The following is an 18,338-nucleotide window of genomic DNA, read 5'->3' as shown; positions in this document are numbered from 1 at the left end:
GGCTAAAAAATTATCAGAAAAGTTGTATATAAATTATCAGAACAGTATTCAATGAAGCATAAATTAGAAATAGAAAAAGGGAGATCACAGTGAACATAAAAGGAAAAATGTAAAAAGCAGTAACAACAACACCAAAAACTAAAAAACATCACAAGAAAAAGCTGCAAAAGAACTTCATAAAATAGTTGGAAAGAATTTCATCCTTTATTTAAAAGAGTAAGCAAAGTCAAGGATATAATTTTAAGGGAATGCAAAATTCACAAAATCAGAAAGAATACATCATAGCAAAACCAAAAAGTAGCCAACAAGCAAAGAATTTAGTATAAAAAAATCAGTAAAATTCCACTCATAGAAGAAAACATAGCAAAACCATGAATATATTGAGAATTGATAGAAAGTAAGAAAATCAAAAGTCCATTTAATCCAAATACGACCATGATCAGAAATATCAAAATCATGCACACTTTTCCTCATTATTAAAATTTTTATACTTATTAGCAGAGAAATTATCCTCAATAGAAGAAATAGAGAGCTTAGTCTCAATAAAACCAATCATATGAATATTATTCTCCAAAATAATCTTTTGAAATCAGCAACACGAAATTTTTTAATATCTACACTTATTTCTGAGCAGAATATCTAAGGTTAGACAATGTGCACTGTTTATTATCCCTCCTCTGTTCTAATCTTGAGATGAGACAAATACTATTAGGCTTGCAACTGAAAATTATTCTATCAGGACTCATAATGTAGAGATACGTTCGGATTCCACTGATATGCAGACACGTGGCTTCATGGACCCACACTCAAATCTCCAGAATGTAAAAAAGAAAACGCGCGTGCTTTCTTGTGATCCTGCCCAGTAACACGAGAATATTTCTCTCATGTTATTTTGTGTTATTCAGGTGTTATTGTGGTGATATTGATGTGTTATTATGCTATTATAACATCGCGAATATTCCAAGAACACAATAACACACGAATACCACCACAATAACACCTGAATAACGTGGAATAACACGAGGGGAATATTCCCCTATGCTAAAATAATTTTTTTTATAAATTTTTCGGTCACCTCCACGTGGCGTGATTTTATTGGATTCCAAACATATCTCTACGCTCGGAGTCCGAATATAATTTTTGCTCGGCTTGCATGTTGACAAAATAAATATATGTATTAATTGCCCATAATTAAAGTTTTGTGAGCAGTATTTTAATAATTGATTCCTCTTATTTTTATCAAATCGTATGCTGGACAATAAAAACACAGCCAAAAAGAAAATCCTTGTTTTATTTGTCAAATCATTAATAATAATAAATAGTCAAAATTGAAATTAAATTTTTAAAGCGTGAAGTGTCAAGGCTGTCCTGGACTATTTATATGGTGTTATTTTAATCCCATAATTTGTAGAAATTTGAAAATTATCCTCACTCTTTAAATTGGAGTTGAAATAGTCACCGTAAAGAATTATTAGGAATGGTTTAAAAATCGAACCGGACCGGCTGGTTCAACCGATTCAACCGGGAACCGGTCACTAGTCCGGCCCAGTTCTCTTAGAAAATTGGTTTTACATCAGAACCGCCCCCAAACCGGTCGAACTGCCGGCTCGACCTTTGGACCAGTATACCGGTTCGATCTATTCTAATACACGAATAAAGCGGTAATGCGCTTCTATCCTACGTCATGAGCGAACGAACCGAAGCCTCTGTTCGACTCTTGGCCTTCTCGAACACGAGGGAGATGAGAGGGGGAGACGTGCAGCTCGCCGCCCGTCCACTTTGGATTCTGTCTCCCTTTGCAGTTCGCAATCATTCATCGTGGCTGGCCAGCTCACTGTAGGCTTTCGGCTACAAATATTAGCCATTATTCCTATTCTTAGAAAGACTGCAGAAAGCAAAAGAAGAAACTTTTCCCACAGGGAGAAATGCATACCATGCCTAGAAATCAGACGTAGTTAAAACTATCAAAAATTATAAGAACTTTTGCAAACTGCCATGAAAGGTAGAACTAATCCACATAATAAAGTTCATCCTTTCATTTGAAATTGTATCTTTCATATGAAAGTTACAATTGCAAAATGAATGTGTAAGTTAAATTATGACAATTTTTAATATTTTAACTCCTTATTAGTTTATTCTTGTTATATATTTGTCATTATTATATTATATTTAATTAATATTTATATTTATTATGTCACCCAGTTTAACCTCTGGTTCAACCCCGGTTGAACCTGAACCTTGAACCTCTATTTCTTTCAGTTTGATGTTTAGTCCAAAATTTTGACTATCAGAGCTCAATTTTAAAATAATCAATGATTATTTTGATACATCTATAAATTCTAATACTAAAACGGATTCATATAAATAGTCAGGGATCATTTTGACATTTTACTCGATTTCTAAATTATTTACATTGAAGTGTTTGCAGTTAATTTTATGTTGTTTTTTTTTGTTGAAAATATTAATCGCATAATTAAAATTAACTATATTTCTTCCAATTAATAAGAAAAAAAAACTAAAAGTAAAAGTTTTATTGAATCAAACTATAATTATCTATTGATTTATATGACCAAATAAAACTATTATGCACTGTTTAGAAAACAAGATTAAAATGGCCGGTTCGCCGAGTTCGATTGTGAACCCGCACATCAAATCGGATTGAACTGGAAAAAACTGATCAACCAGGATTTGTATGTTTTTTTACATGTATACCACTAATTTTATGAAAATTACATATCTAATGCCTAAACTCTATTTTCTTAGATTTATACCCCCCCAAATCACTCATATCACATCAAAAACATTACAATTATCAATTTACATACAAGCCTCCTAATTATATTTATTTACATATCCAACACCTAAATTCTATTTTTTTTACAATCATACCACCAAAATCATTTCATATACAATATCACTATTTTTAAAAAGTGAAATACAAATTTTCATGCACAGATAAAATGACATTAAAATTAAAATTTAGGTGTTAGATATTTAAATACATAAAAACACAACCTTAATTTATTTATATTTATATATTATTTCCAAATAATATTCGATTATTTTAATTATTAGATAACATAAATTGAACCTATCTTGTTATCTTCTTCCCTTTACACAATGGGGTCAAACCTTATTTTAATTTGCTGCATCTTTCTTTGGTCAACGTTTTCAGTTATCAAATAAAAGGGGAAAAAAAATGCAAGAGAGCATATTATATATATATGGTGCATTTACACGCATATCCCACAATTCTTACATATTTACGTTTGTAACACCTAAGTTTACAAATTTATATTTACCTTTAAAATATTTAATATCGGAAAAAAAAGTAATATTCATTATTTTTTAAAAAAGAAAATCGTATTTCCATGCGTAAGCTTATGGAACCAAAGTAAATTTACACAATTTGATAAAGCCACAATTTTTTTTGGTCCTATTTAAGTAATTTTTAATCCATAAATAAACTCAATATTTATTTTTTTTTATTTGTTTGAGCATTTTGACTTATACTTTTATTTTAACTCAAACTGCATTGCCAAATTCATCTTTTCGAGAAATTTGTGGGTGAATCACACCTAATTAATATAGTAAAAAAAAGAAAAATAAAAAGAGAGATAAAAACTAAAGAGAAATAGATGGATTTAAGAAATAAGTATTATGACATTGAATTCCAGATACAAACTACCCCCATTATATTTACTTTTATTTTATTTATAGGGAGCCAAAATAATTGTGAAATGACAAGTTTGCCATTCTTATTTTTCTGATCGATCAACCTTCTTTAGTCCGCCTTTGATCGAGTATGCCACTCGGCTTTTAGTACCAATCCAACTTTGCCTGATCTGCTTCTGAGTCAATTAGTCATCCAAGTTCGCCAGCCTCTCTCGACTTAATAGGCTTTTAGTGCTGATATTCATTTAATTAGTTTCTTTTTATCTTGAATATTCTCATTTTACTTGCATCGAATATGATCAGACATACTTTTCTTATACATTAGGACTTATGTTTAAAATTTGCAAAAATAGTATTTGCAAAAAGAATATAAAATTGACGCATAAGTGGATAAAATTGCAAATATTATAAAAATCAAATAATATATCGCAGTTGAATTTATTTCATTTTTATTTTTTTTTGTCGGCATATAAATCCCACTTGCCTTATACGGCCTCGCAGTCAGCGCCGCAATTGTCCCAAACGGTCGCTTCTCCCGTCATTGCTGACGTCAAATTTAAGTCCACCTGGCATGCAGATAACGTCTTCACAACACGTCAGTGCTGGCCCCCACATTCGTGAACAATCATTATGTCAAGTGCAATACAAGCCCCCATTGCTGTTCGTGGAATGCAGCGGATGCTGACGAAAGCGCAAGGCACGTGGGAAAAAAATTTGCGGCGCGTGCAGTTGAGTGACAGCTGGATGAACTGCAGATTCTTTTTTTTTATTATTATTATTTAAAAAAAAAACGTGTGACACGCTCAATTTTACTAAGAAAAAAATTATAAGAAAATGAGTCATTTAAATGGAAATTAATATTTAAGAAGAGAACCCATGACATAACATAGAATAGAGAAAGATGTCATGTAAGAATAGAAAATTTTATTTGAAGCCTTAAGAAAATATTTAATTAAAATATATACAAATGAACTTTGGAGATAATGTATGGGATGATATCATCATAGCTCAAAGATTAAAACTCGATAAAAACAACCTAATATAGTATCTGAAGAACTCTTGAGTTTTCATAACAAGATGTAAAGCATCAAAGCTCTTTAAACAAATTAAAAGTTGGTATGAACAATCAAGAAACAAGCTAAAGTTGAGTTATCTAAAGATAAACATAACTTATAACTGAGAAGCAGAGTGAAATACAGAAATTATAACTTCTAAAGATTTATGATGAAATGTGGATATCAATCTTAGATGTTCACTTTTTTTTTTTTTAATGATCTCATAAATGTATTAGATAAGCATATTGATGTAAGTAGATTTGTTCCGAAAAATTTTATAATACATTGCATGCCAAAAATAATAAGCGGTGGCATTAACAATCAAGATAAAAAACTTTTAACAATTTTGGAAATGATATTAACAAAATAAAATAAAACTGAATAAATGTTATTAGGGCATAGACAAAATTCTCATTAGCCATACAACAAATTTATAAAAAACATGAGAATCTGAGCATTCAAAAAACAAATCATTATGAGATTCTAGATACTCAAACAAATAGAAATAAGAGACTGGTCCAAAGAATTGAGGTCCATAACCTTATAAAAAGAATGATAAAAATAAATAAATCAACAGAGTTGCATAAAACTCTATCTAATAAGCCTTTGATAGAATTAATTAGCAAGCTATTATACTAGCTATAAGAATAACCAACATTATGAAGTTCAAGTAAACTAGTCGCAAGAATACAATTGTTAAAATTAGTAAGCCTACTAAGGATAAGAGAGACACCACCTATTTCCTCTTCAATCCTATGGATACAATTAAAATCCCCAAGAAATATGAAGTGTTGTTTTTGCGAGATCTAAATATACCAATTGATGTGGTATATATATAAATCAAACAGGAGAACAATCGACGAAATCAAAATCAAACAGGAGAACAATCGACGAAGTGAAAAATAGAAGAGAAAAATCACAGCAGAAAAGAACAACATAGCGGAACACACAGATTTACGTGGTTCAGCAAATTGCCTACGTTCACAGAGTTACAGAGGATTTTACTACTTGAAGAATTTACACCAGTCGATCACCTTCACTTACAAGAGGAATCTTTCACTCTTCGTTGCTCTCTCTTCTTTTCTCTCTGTTCTTCTCTCTCTACACCGAGATACACCGAAGAAACTCTACACCGAGATACACCGAAGAAGAAACACGTACAAGAGAAATAAACATAATTTCTCTTGTATCACAAGCCACCAAAAAAAAGCCTAGGGAGAACAATCTTCTTCTTTCTTCACTGCAAGGAACTACCTCTTGCACTCCTCTTCCTCTGCCCCGAGGAAACCAAAGAAGAACTAAAACGGTGACTTCTAAACTTAAAAGGAGAATTGTGCTCTTTATTCGCAACTTAAAGGAGATGGAAGGCGGCGTCGTTTCGCGATCCTGGAGGCGGGAGCAGCGGGTTTTGTGAAACAGGGGAGAACGAAACCGCAGGTCGCGGTCGCGACTCTTTCCGATCGGGAGAGCGGGAGCGGGAAGGATCGCGCCGATTCGTGAAGCGGGCAAAGGACGAATGCGCAGGACAGGTGGAGGTGGGATCGTCGGTCTCCAACGCTAACATGCAGAGATCTTGAATATTCTCAACCAAATAAATAATAGAATTTCATAAATATTTTCTAACTTGAGCCTTGTTATCAACATATAGAATAATCAGAAAGAAATTAATAGAAGAATAATATATATGATCAGAGGTGCCCATGAATGAAGTGCTGATTAGTATCTAGAGAAGAAAAATCCAAATTAGCATGATTTTATTTTAGCTAAATTCTTCTACTATAAGTAATAGTTAAATTATTTATACCCATTATAATAGGGAAAAAATGAAATTATTAAAAGAAATGGGATTAGAAATAGAAGAATTAGAAATTTTAGTTTCAAGAAGAAAAAAAAGATTAAAATAATCTTTTAAAAAAAAATTTTCTCCACATATACTCACTATTAAGCCCCCAAACATTTCCAGTTGCAATATTAGGGAAAAACATTAAAATAAATTATTTTTGTAGATTATCTCCTTTCGTCGACCGACCTTTCTTAAATTTGAAATAGAAGAAAGAGAGGTCAAAGGAGTAACATTCTCAACATTAGAGACCACTCATAATGATAAAACATTTAAATTTAAAGAAACAACTCTCTGATTTTCTTGAGAAATAACACTATTATCATTTTGAAATAACAGAAATAATATGTAAAGCATGCAAGACATCACAATGTTCCCCAAAAAGTACCAAATTTCGCGAAGAAACATTTGGAATTATAGACAAGTCGCGAGCAAATATATGATTAGGAGAAATGATAATAATATTATTAGAAATAGAAGTGTTTTTGTTTTTGTTTTTTTCGAAAGAGTCATCAGTTTTTCTATCATCGTATACTTTTTTTTTTTGAGTAAATCTCTCTTCTGAAGTATCCCAAATACGACATAGCAAAGTATCCCGAGTACGATGTAACAACATATACCAAATACCTTGTAAACAAATAACATTATATTGTCTCGATAACTCCAGACACCGACTATTGACAATTGTCATATTCAGAGTACGACAACTTTATTTGTACTCCTAAAGTTTTCTTTATATCATATAAAGACAAAAACGGTGTTTGGAAGAAAATTGTAGCCCCACTATCTGAGATAAGGGGTGCAGTCACCAAATATGTTCTTCGTGGCCAACTAACGTTATTGCAGTCACCAACTATGACGTATGTGGTTGACTGATGCTATCACAATTTCTAACTACTTCCTGTGTGGCTATCTGATGCAATTACAGTCACCAATTTCGTCTTTGTGGCCGACTGATACTATTACAGTTTTTAAGATGATCTATGTGACAAATTAATGATATTGTAGTCACCAACTAGAGCTTTTGTGGCTAACTCATGCTACTATAGCTCCCAACTATGAGATTTATGACTCAAATGTTGTTATTGTAGTAAGTGACTATGGTCTCTATGACCATTGATGCTAGCTATTACAACTATTAAGTACGATCTCTATGACCAACTAATGTTATTAAAACTTCTAACTACAACCTATATAACCAACTGATGTTATTATATTCATAGAATGCTACCTCTGTGGTCGATTGTCATAATTACAACTTCCAACTATGTTCTTTATGGCCAACTGATGTTATTGTAGTCACCAAATACAACATTGTGGTCAACTGACGATACTACAACTTTCAACCACAACATTTATTACTAACTGACGTTATTGCAGTCATAAACTACGACCTCTATGGCCAAATAAAGCTATTACAACTTTCAACTATGAATTTTATGGCCAACTGTAGTTACTACAGCCACCACCAACGACGTATATGACAACTTGTCGCTACTACAGTCATCGACTACAACCTTCATGATCAAATACATTTGCTATATATAACTTAATTATGACTATTATAGCCAAAAAATTATTCTACATATGTGATTATCAGCTTTGTAATTCCATCTTTTTTGATTCAGGAGAAGAGCTAACATATGTACTTACAATTACATAATGTATTGCTTTGATTGAGCTATTATTTGTGGACTTGGTTTTTTCTCTTGTTAGAATTTTTCAACATAAAAATTATTGAAGTTTTCTCTTGCTACTTTTCAAATATTTATGAATCAATTAAATCTTTAGGCAACGCTAAGATGTTAAATTATCTTTCTACCATTGCGAATCTTCCTGCAGTGACCAAGTATATTCAAAGGTTTATTAATTGAATGATTCGACTTAAAATAGGCTTTTGCTTAAAATAATGTTCTAGATAGTTCATACTTATTACATACCTAATCTATTTATGCTTTTCCTAAGTAATTGAATAGATAAATGATATAATGATTTTAACATTCATAAGATTTATATTATGCAATAATTTTATCATATAAGATTAAATTTATAAATTTATGAATTAAAACTAATTTATTATAGTCATGAAAAAAATTTATTTTCAACATTTAAGTACGTATAATTGTTCATAATCATATTAATGGGATGTTATAAGATTAATTAGCCATTTGTTAGAAAACAATGAAATATCATCCTAGCTTTATCAAATAAAATTATAACTAATATTTTTATAGATCATTAAATTGAAAAGATTAAAAAAAAATTATTTAATATAAAAATAGGATTGTACAACCAGATCTTGGCCTTTTTATAAACCTCGACAAATTGGGAAACTTTTGACTGAAACAGAAGGGAAAGGTCGCGGTGGAGGGAGTTCATCTCGCTTTTGTTCTTCATTTCTCAATTTGTTCCAGAGGATTAGGGTTTGGATATTATTCTTTATAGGGAATCGACGAATTTTTCTGTTTTGCGTTTGGATTAAGATGGTTCAGCTGACGAATTTCGACAAACTCTGGCCTGAATCGAAGCAGCTATTCACAACGATGGCTGCTGTGACGGTTGGGGTGAAGGAGGAGATCGAGGAACAATTGGGTGAAATGCAGGGTCCTCTCAACAAGAGATCGAAGCTAGCTGAGTCCGCTGAGAAGGTAGAATCCTTGTTTTTTAGCCTAGTTTTTGATCTTATCGCGGCTTGAGTCGACCGTGGTTATTGTGTTTGATTCAATCGGTGGGTTTTTGGATGTGGATTATGGCTTTTTTTGTTTAAAAAAACCTATTATTTGGGGGGTCGGCTCCTATGATCACTTGGCGCCATTTAGGATTTTTTTTTTTTTTTTTTTGTTTCTTCTCTTGAAGATTTGGAATGCGTTGTAGTACAACGGATTTCCTCCTCAAATTGGTAATTTTATGAAATGCTTTTCTATGATGTTTTGGTACTGTAACTTTTCCTTGCGATGGAATTTGTTTATTATTTTGATTTTAGCTTGTTGTGGAGGGCCTCTCTGTTGTTTGAACTTATGCTTTGGATAAGTGGCTATTTTCATGTCTTCGTTTTGCATTTTTGCATGATTGCTAAATCTAGCTCCGATAAAGTTATCTGCTTAAAGAGTAGGTTATGCAAATCTTTATCCTTTGGTTTATCAGTTGAATTAGTTTTGTTTACTGTTTTGATCTATGGCAGCTGGAAAGCAAGCTGATGATGCTATCGCCAGCTTACGATCCACTGGACGAGCCAAGTCCACTTGGTCTTCGGCTGAAGAAGAGCCCATCTTTCTTGGATTTGATTCAAATGAGGCTTTCTCAGGGAAAGCCTGTTTCAACATCATCTTACGTGAGCAGTGGCCTAGAAACTGGGATGAAGATGGAACTCAATTCTGCGGCTCTTTCAGGTTCTGTGGACAAGATGAAAGCCTCAAACTTTCCTGCTTCAATTTTGAGGATTGGGAATTGGGAGGTAAAAAAGGCTGTATTTTGCCTTATTTTGATCTGGCATTCAATTTTTTACCTTATTTTGCACGGTGTAGTTGCTTTAGAAGGGTTTACGTGTCTGACTTGTTCACAACTTTATATGTGTGAGTACTTCTCATGCAGTTCCTGATTCATTTTTGAAGATCATTTTATTCCTTTTTTAAGATTTCCAACCTGGCCTCAAATTCAGATTTTTAATTATAGGGAGGATAATTTGTTCTTTTGTCCCTCCCGAAATATCATTTTCCTTTCTGTTACCCTAACCCTTCTCATGTTGGGTTTAGGGAGCTTGTCCCCTTTTAAAAAACAGGTTGTTCCGATTCTGTGAACCACCATTGTACTTAAAATTAGCTTTTCCTTTGACTGCATTGTGAAGAGTAATTTATGGGTTTTAATGTAATACGACTCAAAGAATTGCACAATATCTGTGTTTAATGAAGATACTTTGTTGAATTATGTTTTTTTCTCTTCTCTTGCGTTGCATGATTCTTATTTTTAATGGATATGCTTTTGTTGAAATCGACATAATGTATAATGCAACTGATTCATTATAACAAGAGATCAGTCAATGTGTTAATATTATCCAGTCTTTGGCTTTAGCGAGTTTTTAACATTTTTATTCCTTTTTTTCTATTTCTTCAGATCGTCAAAGAAAACTTTTATTGCAAGTACTATGAAATATAATAATTCAATTATAATAATTGATGTTTGTTTATGCGTGCTAAAACATTAACAGAACATGCTAAATGGTTAATATTTTATTCCGAACTTCTCAAATCCATCTACGTGTCTACAGCTGTGGAGCCCCTGTTTCTTTTGTGCTGAGTTCATCATCCATCATCATCATCATCATCATCTATTATTAGAAGTAACCTCAAGATTAAAATTCACTTCTCGTATTTTTTAGGGTTTGTGTTAAAAATGAGAACTAAGTTCCATCTCAATTCAACCAAGTGAACACTTGAAGTTCTGTAATAACTTTGGAACAGTTAAAATGAAAACAAACTAGCTTTATTTGCAATAACTTCTGCTAAACTGTTGTTTCGCTATAATTCTCTAATCTTAATTATCCAATACAATAAAAGAATCAAATGGTTAACTTGTCTAATCAGTTAATAAGAATCTACTGATTAATTAAGCATCAAGTCTGAGTGGGTGTGCCTATATACCCATACAAACACACACACACACACACTCTCACTCTCTCTATATATATACACATATTATCAACAGAAAATAACGTCTCCGGAGTCACTATTATATCATTCATCAACAGAAATAAGTACCTAACCATAATTGTTATGCGAGCCAAGGATCATTCAAGAACTTGTTCTTCAAATTTGGGGAATAGAACCCCTTCACTTGTAGGAATTGAAATTGAAATTTGAAGATGGGGTGGTTGCATGTAAAATGGTGGTCGCTAGTGAAGCTGTACGAGGAAATTCAAAAGTTGAATTTTTCTCTTGTTTTTTCATATCCTTTCCAGTGTTAATGGGCAGAAAATTTAGACTTTTTTCTGGGATGGTGGATAGCTTCTTCCTTGGAGAAGAAATAAGAAGCTTTAAGGTAGCCCTTTTCAGATTTAATCTTCACTTTTCCTGCTTATCTAATGATCAGTTTTTAGAAAGCACATCCCCTCAATTAGGAAATGGGTTTATATTGTCCATCTTCACCATGTATAGTGTGAGCGTTTGATGTTGCATTTTTACTGCTATGCTCTTAACTTTGTTTGATTATTATTTTTCCTTTAAAAATGAGATCTTGTTTCGTCGCATGTCGTGTCTAATAAACCGTTAACTTAACAGTATGTTTCGAGGTATGAAGGTGATTTAGTAGCCAAGTGTTATTATGCAAAACACAAGCTCGTCTGGGAGGTGCTTGATGGTGGTCTCAAGAACAAGATTGAAATCCAATGGTCAGATATCACTGCACTGAAAGCAACTTACTCAGAACATGGATCTGAAACACTGGATGTTGTGGTAAGGCCTTGATATATAAATATGTTGTATTAAGTTTCTGCAAATATCATGTTTATGTTAATCTTTTTGGTTTTGTTCAGCTTGCGAGGCGGCCACTTTTCTTCAGAGAGACCAATCCTCAACCCAGAAAACACACACTATGGCAGGCAACTTCAGATTTTACTGGAGGCCAAGCAAGCATTCATCGGTAAGTGCTATGTATTTTTTCGTAGGTGTTTAAAATTATTATAATTAAATTTCATTCTTAACATGCCAAAACAATACTTATAAAGAGTATTTTGCATAAACAAGGGTGTGTAATACATAAAATATGTGCATTAAGCTTTTGAAATGATAATTTTGGCCTTTTTTTTTCTGACATAACTATGGAGCTCTATTCCGTTCCAATTATTCTTCTTTTAGATTTTATTTTCTGTTGGTAAATCCTGGATTCGATGCTATTCTAATACCATGCATGCATCCAGGAGGCATTTTCTGCAGTGTCAGCAAGGCTTATTAAATAAGCATTTTGAGAAACTCATACAATGTGATCCACGTTTAAAATCTCTAAGTCTGCAATCAGATATCATCTTGGAATCTTCCTGCTTTGAACCTTCATGCTCGGAGGACAAAGAAGAATCTAACTGCCTCGGATTTCATAACCTGAAGCAGAATCATGCATCCTCAGCTGAATTTCATGATCCCAACCCACTCCGTTCTAACACTGCAGCAACGAATACTGCTGATGCAGGTCTTGATCTTTCATAAATCATCTGATTTCACTTTCTGATAGTTTTCTTGCAAATTAAACTCATATTTTGATCTCTGATTTTTTGGCTAGGCATTTCCACTATGGGGGTTGAAGCACCAGAACTCGGATCATCCATGTCTAAAGAAGATCTGGTGAGCCATTTAGAACAATGCATTTCAGAGCAGAAGGCTTCAGGCAACCCATTCTTCTCATCTGATTCCATCCTAAACAAAGAATTGTTGGAGGAATGGGCTGATTATTTCCTCGCAGATTCTCAAACCTCTTTTCATGATGAAAAATCTCTCTTATCGAAAGTAAACTCGTTGAACTGTCTTCTTCAAAAGGCTCCATCGAATGAGAACTTGCAGTCAGCCATCAATGCGGGCATGGATGTTCAGCAACATTTCATTGATGATGATTCCAAGCAGCTGGATAGGAGAAAAGTTTTTGAAGACCCGCAGCAGGCTTGTGGGATTTCGAGGAAGGATTCCATTGGTGAATTTCTGATGAATTTTCCTCGAATCGCTTCTATTCCACAGTATTTGCATCTCTTTAGTATAGAAGAAGATAATCACGACGAAGGTATCTTTTAAATGCCAACGATGGGGTCACAGTCTTTGTAAATAGTAAAGTCTGTCCAGTGCTGATGAGTTTTTGGGCTTACAGTTTGTGTTTTGGGATCTTAATTTCGTACTCGCTAAAAATAAATTCCATAAAGCTTTTATTGCCTTGTTGATGAGTTCGTTTATCTTTTAGTTTAGGAAGATTTGCATGCATACTGCCCACTTCTTATGTATTTACATATCTAACTCCTACACCTCAACTTTTATTTACACATGCATGCATGCATGCATGCAACCTTATCTATTTCACCTTTTAGAAGTTAAACTTGAAAATGAAGTTTAAGCGGTGTTAGATATGTAAATACATAAAAATTGGGTGGCATGTGTGTAAATGTCCCCCTTTAATTTTTGGTTAAGTAACAATATTGTGAATCTGTGATGAAAACATTAAAACCAAAACATCTGCAGAGGTTAGAAATATCAAAGATGTATGCATATGTATATATATATATATATATATTCACCACTTTTATACATCGAATCCAAAACATCCAGTAAATATTCTTAACTATTTACAATGAACTTCAACATCCCACAAATAAGTAAATAAAAGAACTATATCTATTGTGTTTTTATTCTATGAATCCCTTCTGGGATTCCAAGAACATATAAAACTTGGGTGTAAATCAATTTTCACAATACCTGAATGTCTCACTGCTGGCATATAAGCTGAACAAATCCAATGAAAGAGAGAGGAAAAGAAGAGGTTTAAGGAGCATCCCCTTCAACTGCTTCATCCCCTTCTTCAAACATGCTCATAAGCATGGATATCTGATTCTTTAACATGCCGTTCTCCCTCTCAGCATCGGCTCTCTTGCTGCGCTCATCAAGCAGCTGTAGCTGAAGACGTTCAAGGCATTTACCATCTTCCTCAAGCTGCTCATTCAGACCATCAATCTCTCTATCCTGTTCAGTTTTTTTCTTCTCAGAATTAAAATTCTTAGTCATCTGTATTTATTTGAAAGATTTACATGCATATCACTCAATTCCTATGCATTTACATATCTAACGTCTAAATTTTAATTTTTACGTGCGTCTCCATAATATATATATGCCACCTTTCTTATGCATGAAAAAGTGTATTTGGCTTTTTCAAAGTTAAAATAGTGCTATTTTTAATTTGATGTGAAAGAATTTGGGGAGTATACATGTAAAAAAAACAAAGTTTTGGTGTTAAATATATAAAAACAAAAGAATTGGGTTATATGAATGTAAATACACATATTTATTTTTCCAACTTCTTTCTTCCTCAGCTTAAGCAGCAGCCCGCAATAAAAGAGAGATTCGATGCTTTTGAACGACAAGTTCCTACAAGACTCAATCTTGTATTCTCATTCTTCGTTGTCATCATAATTTTTTTTTTAATTCATTGTGAATTTCATAAAATGCAAGCTTCTAATTATGTAATCCATACAGGTGTAATGATCCTACAATTAGAAATTTTATTGCTTTTCTAAGGAAAACAACTTTTGATTCTATTATATCCAAATAACAGTAAAGGCTGAACATTCATTTCTAGCAATATTCAGTCTAATAAAGGAGCTTTACAATCTTTTATCTTCCCATATTTAGGCTTCAAGCAACACTGTCTTATTTAAATGTATAATACATTCCTAATACTTAAAGTTGTCTTGATTTCAAGCACATTTTAAGCTGTTCTTGCGAACAGCGGTGGGACCAAGATTAAGTCCAGGTGGATAAGTGCCCCCCTCTAGAATTTATAATTTATCTATATAAATAATAAAATTTAATATTTTTTCTCTTATGTAGTTTAGGTAATTTAGTAATTTTTCCCTCGATATATTTAGTACAAGAAAATTAATCATTTAGTGATACCAGTTAATTCCTATGTATTTACATATCTAACACCTAAACTTCATTTTTCACAAATATGCCAACCTACCTAAGCATAACAACGTGTTTCTTTTTGAAAGTTAGATAGCGATATTTATTATGATATATGAAAGATTTGGATGGTGTAAAATGTAAATGTAAAAAGTAAAGTTGAAGGGTTGGATATGTAAATACATAGGAATTAGGTGCTTATGTAACAATCCAAAGAGGTCAGAAAAGACCTTTCTGTTCATCTCCTGGATAGCAATCCTCCTCATGCTTTCAACCACATCCACATTTACGAGCTTTCGCTTCTTTCCTACTAACCATCCTTTGGGGTAAGAGGTGGAGTCAAAATCCGGCGGAGGGAGGAGTTCTTCAGCCGGAGTTCGGTTCTTGCCATCTCCACGGTGACCGATCGGCTCCAACGGTTCGAAGAGAGCTCGGCGTCTATCGGAGATATCTGGTTTAGGATCATCTTGCTTCTTATTGTCGTTCAATTGGGTTGATTCGGTTTTGTTTTCCTTTGTAATATCATTAAGAACTCGGCTGTTACCCTCTTCCTTCAATGAATTCTCTAAGCTACGGGCGCTAGCTGAACAGAATGAGATCAATATATGTTTAATTCCATTTTTTTTTATAAAAACATATTTATAGTTGAATGAAGGTTACTTGTTTTTCTAATCAAAACGCATTACAAACAAAGCTTGAACTAGTTATCTGAGTAAGATTGGATCACGTAACAACAAAAATATTTGTTTTAACATATAATTCATAGGGTTGTAAATGAAGCAATGCACTTGATGAACAACTTGAACTCGGCTCGATTAATACTTGATCATGCATGTTCAAATTAGTAAATAAATAAGTTTAAATAATTTCTTTTAAACTTGAAGGTTAAATGAACCGAATTTGAATATGGCCCAACTCTTTTATTAATGTTCACAAACGAGCTTATTTATTGTTTAACAAATACTATGAGAAATGCTCTATATTTGTATGATATATTATTAAATAAATTTTGATAAACTAGAAGTTATATGATTATATATTTAAAAGTAACATGCTATAATTTAATATCAAACATAATTACATAAATTTGATGCAATTTCTTCTTATTTTTTTATTTTGACAAACTAATTCATAAGTAATTATTTACATAATTCAAGAAAGCTTACTTACAACTTATATATTATTTTATTTACTTGATATAAATAAATTAGAAGCTAATTTAAAATGTACTCAACTAGTTATTTATTTAGATGTATAAAATTATTTGTTAATAACTTTATATAAATAATCAAGTATTTATTCAAATTTTTAGCTTATTTCCTAAACTTATATGAAAAATCAAGTACAAAGCAAAATTTTAATTTTATATCAAATCTTCAATCAAATTTTTGACTCGTTAAATTAAAGGAAACAAGCCAACAACAAATCAGGTATGATCATTAAGAAATTTAAGCAAGCGAAGCATAGACATATGTGGGAACTCGGCACAGGCTCAAACCTGAACTAAACACGAACAATGCATGATATACTTCACTCAACTCGACTCAAGTACAAATAATTCATCAAACTGAAGTTTAGAAGCAGCATCTAAGCTACAAGATTCATCTGAGGCATGGCAAAGTCATGAAAAATAAAAAAGCCTCCGTTTACATAAGGCCATACATTCGGAGGGCCATTCTGAAATTGCTTATAAATGAAAAATTTCAAATCTGTACACCACAATTAATAGACATTCTATTCAAGTCCCACCAACTAAAAAATTAAAAAATAATAATAAAAAAACCAATTCTACAAATATTCAAGGTGCAAGGAGCCAAATAACCTGATAGCCAGCAGAGTTAAATAACAATTTATTCTTTTGGTTTGAACTTGTTGTAATACAACAGAGCATAAACTAAAAAACAAATAGGCAAACCAAGAGCCAGCTAAGTTAAATAATAACTAACAATAAATGCAAGATTTTCAAAGCATATGCTTCGAAGAAACCAAAGACAAAGGGAGAGGCAAAGTTGTGCCGTTAAAGCCAAGCAATCTCAATCATCTCCCCTCTCTCTCTTCTCTAATTCTCCTTCCAATAGCTAATTAATCTAAAACTGTGATTATGGAATTGAAAATTGAACAACTCTCTCGATTCGTAACATCTAAAAACAAAGAAATATGGGATTTCATGTTGAATTAATCCATTCAGAAAGCTGGAAGATTACCTGATCTCTTGCGCGAATTCCAGAAGATTCGCGGTGGCGAAATCGGTGAGAATCCGTCCATCATTTTATGACACAATCGCCACAAAGGATCTAGGGTTTTTGCTCTCTTTTAAGAGCTCTTCTTCCTCCTGCATCCGCCCAAATCCACAGAAATTAGTGATTAGACAAAGAAAACAAGAAGGGTAAAGAATGGATTAAAACTAGGCTTCACCTGGGAAATTACTTCACATGCTGGGAGAGAGTCTCCGTCTCTGCGTTGCTGCTGGTTTATCTCGGGTTGGGATTATCCGAAGTTGTTGGATGCGGGGAAGTTTGGGGCCTCCTTTTTCTCGGAGGGGGTATAATGCAGAGTTGGTGTGTAGGAAATGTTCAAACCAGCGTAGAAGGGAACCGTTGGATCGAGAGAGAGAGAGAGAGAGAGAGAGAGAGAGTTGTTGAAGTGAGTGAGGGTGGTTGAAGTTGATGGAGAAAGGGAGCAGATGAGCTAATTAAAAGAAGGTCCAAAGGAGCGAGCATTTGGCAGACATGTTCATACTTAAAGTTTGATATTTACATTTATAACTGATATGAACTAGAAAATTCACAACGGTAGAATAACAGATTGTCTTAGTGTGGTACAAAGATTCAACACACTAAAAAAAAAACAAATCAACTAATAATGATACTATAAGTTTTTTCATGGAAAATCAACAAAAATCATGGGTCTAACCCAGCTAAAGAGTTCTACTATAAAAAGATAATTACATTTGCAACCGCTAGGAAGGGGCGGTGATCGATAGCAATTGGTTGTGTCTAATCGGTGGTGATCAACGATGGTTAACGGTGATCTACAACGGTCAACGGTGATCGACGGTGATCGGCGAAAGTCGACGACGGTCGACGGTGGTGATGTTGGGCTTCTGCTCATTCTCAAAGCTTC

General features: G+C 33.1%; 2 protein-coding genes across 2 annotated transcripts; one reads left to right on the top strand and one right to left on the bottom strand.

Moving 5' to 3' along the window:
* Nucleotides 1–8,894: 8,894 nt before the first annotated feature.
* LOC110023598 lies at nucleotides 8,895–13,534 on the top strand. The gene is made up of 6 exons (XM_020723085.1): nucleotides 8,895–9,218; nucleotides 9,752–10,024; nucleotides 11,844–12,017; nucleotides 12,098–12,204; nucleotides 12,482–12,747; nucleotides 12,838–13,534. The coding sequence occupies exons 1-6, from the start codon at nucleotides 9,054–9,056 to the stop codon at nucleotides 13,338–13,340; spliced, it is 1,488 nt and encodes a 495-aa protein (XP_020578744.1). The 5' UTR covers nucleotides 8,895–9,053; the 3' UTR covers nucleotides 13,341–13,534.
* Nucleotides 13,535–13,941: 407 nt separating this feature from the next.
* On the bottom strand, nucleotides 13,942–17,841 carry LOC110023470 (protein HEADING DATE REPRESSOR 1). Its single transcript, XM_020722908.1, has 4 exons — nucleotides 17,631–17,841; nucleotides 17,420–17,547; nucleotides 15,446–15,798; nucleotides 13,942–14,276 (listed from the first exon to the last, which is right to left on the bottom strand). The coding sequence occupies exons 2-4, from the start codon at nucleotides 17,481–17,483 to the stop codon at nucleotides 14,079–14,081; spliced, it is 615 nt and encodes a 204-aa protein (XP_020578567.1). The 5' UTR covers nucleotides 17,484–17,547; nucleotides 17,631–17,841; the 3' UTR covers nucleotides 13,942–14,078.
* Between the last annotated feature and the right edge of the window lie 497 nt (nucleotides 17,842–18,338).

The sequence above is a fragment of the Phalaenopsis equestris genome, unplaced genomic scaffold (genome assembly GCF_001263595.1).
Source record: "Phalaenopsis equestris unplaced genomic scaffold, ASM126359v1 Scaffold000224, whole genome shotgun sequence".
Taxonomy (NCBI): Eukaryota; Viridiplantae; Streptophyta; class Magnoliopsida; order Asparagales; family Orchidaceae; genus Phalaenopsis; species Phalaenopsis equestris.
The sequence above is the reverse complement of the archived record's forward strand: the minus strand, read 5'-3'. Positions and strand labels throughout refer to the sequence as shown.

Coding starts and splice junctions, on each gene's coding strand:
- LOC110023598 (XM_020723085.1), top strand. CDS start 9,054: ATGGTTCAGCTGACGAATTTCGACAAACTCTGGCCTGAATCGAAGCAG. Junction 9,219..9,751: donor TAGCTGAGTCCGCTGAGAAG/GTAGAATCCTTG, acceptor GATCTATGGCAG/CTGGAAAGCAAGCTGATGAT. Junction 10,025..11,843: donor TGAGGATTGGGAATTGGGAG/GTAAAAAAGGCT, acceptor TTAACTTAACAG/TATGTTTCGAGGTATGAAGG.
- LOC110023470 (XM_020722908.1), bottom strand. CDS start 17,483: ATGATGGACGGATTCTCACCGATTTCGCCACCGCGAATCTTCTGGAAT. Junction 15,799..17,419: donor GAATTCGCGCAAGAGATCAG/GTAATCTTCCAG, acceptor CATTCTGTTCAG/CTAGCGCCCGTAGCTTAGAG. Junction 14,277..15,445: donor TCCAGGAGATGAACAGAAAG/GTCTTTTCTGAC, acceptor AAAACTGAACAG/GATAGAGAGATTGATGGTCT.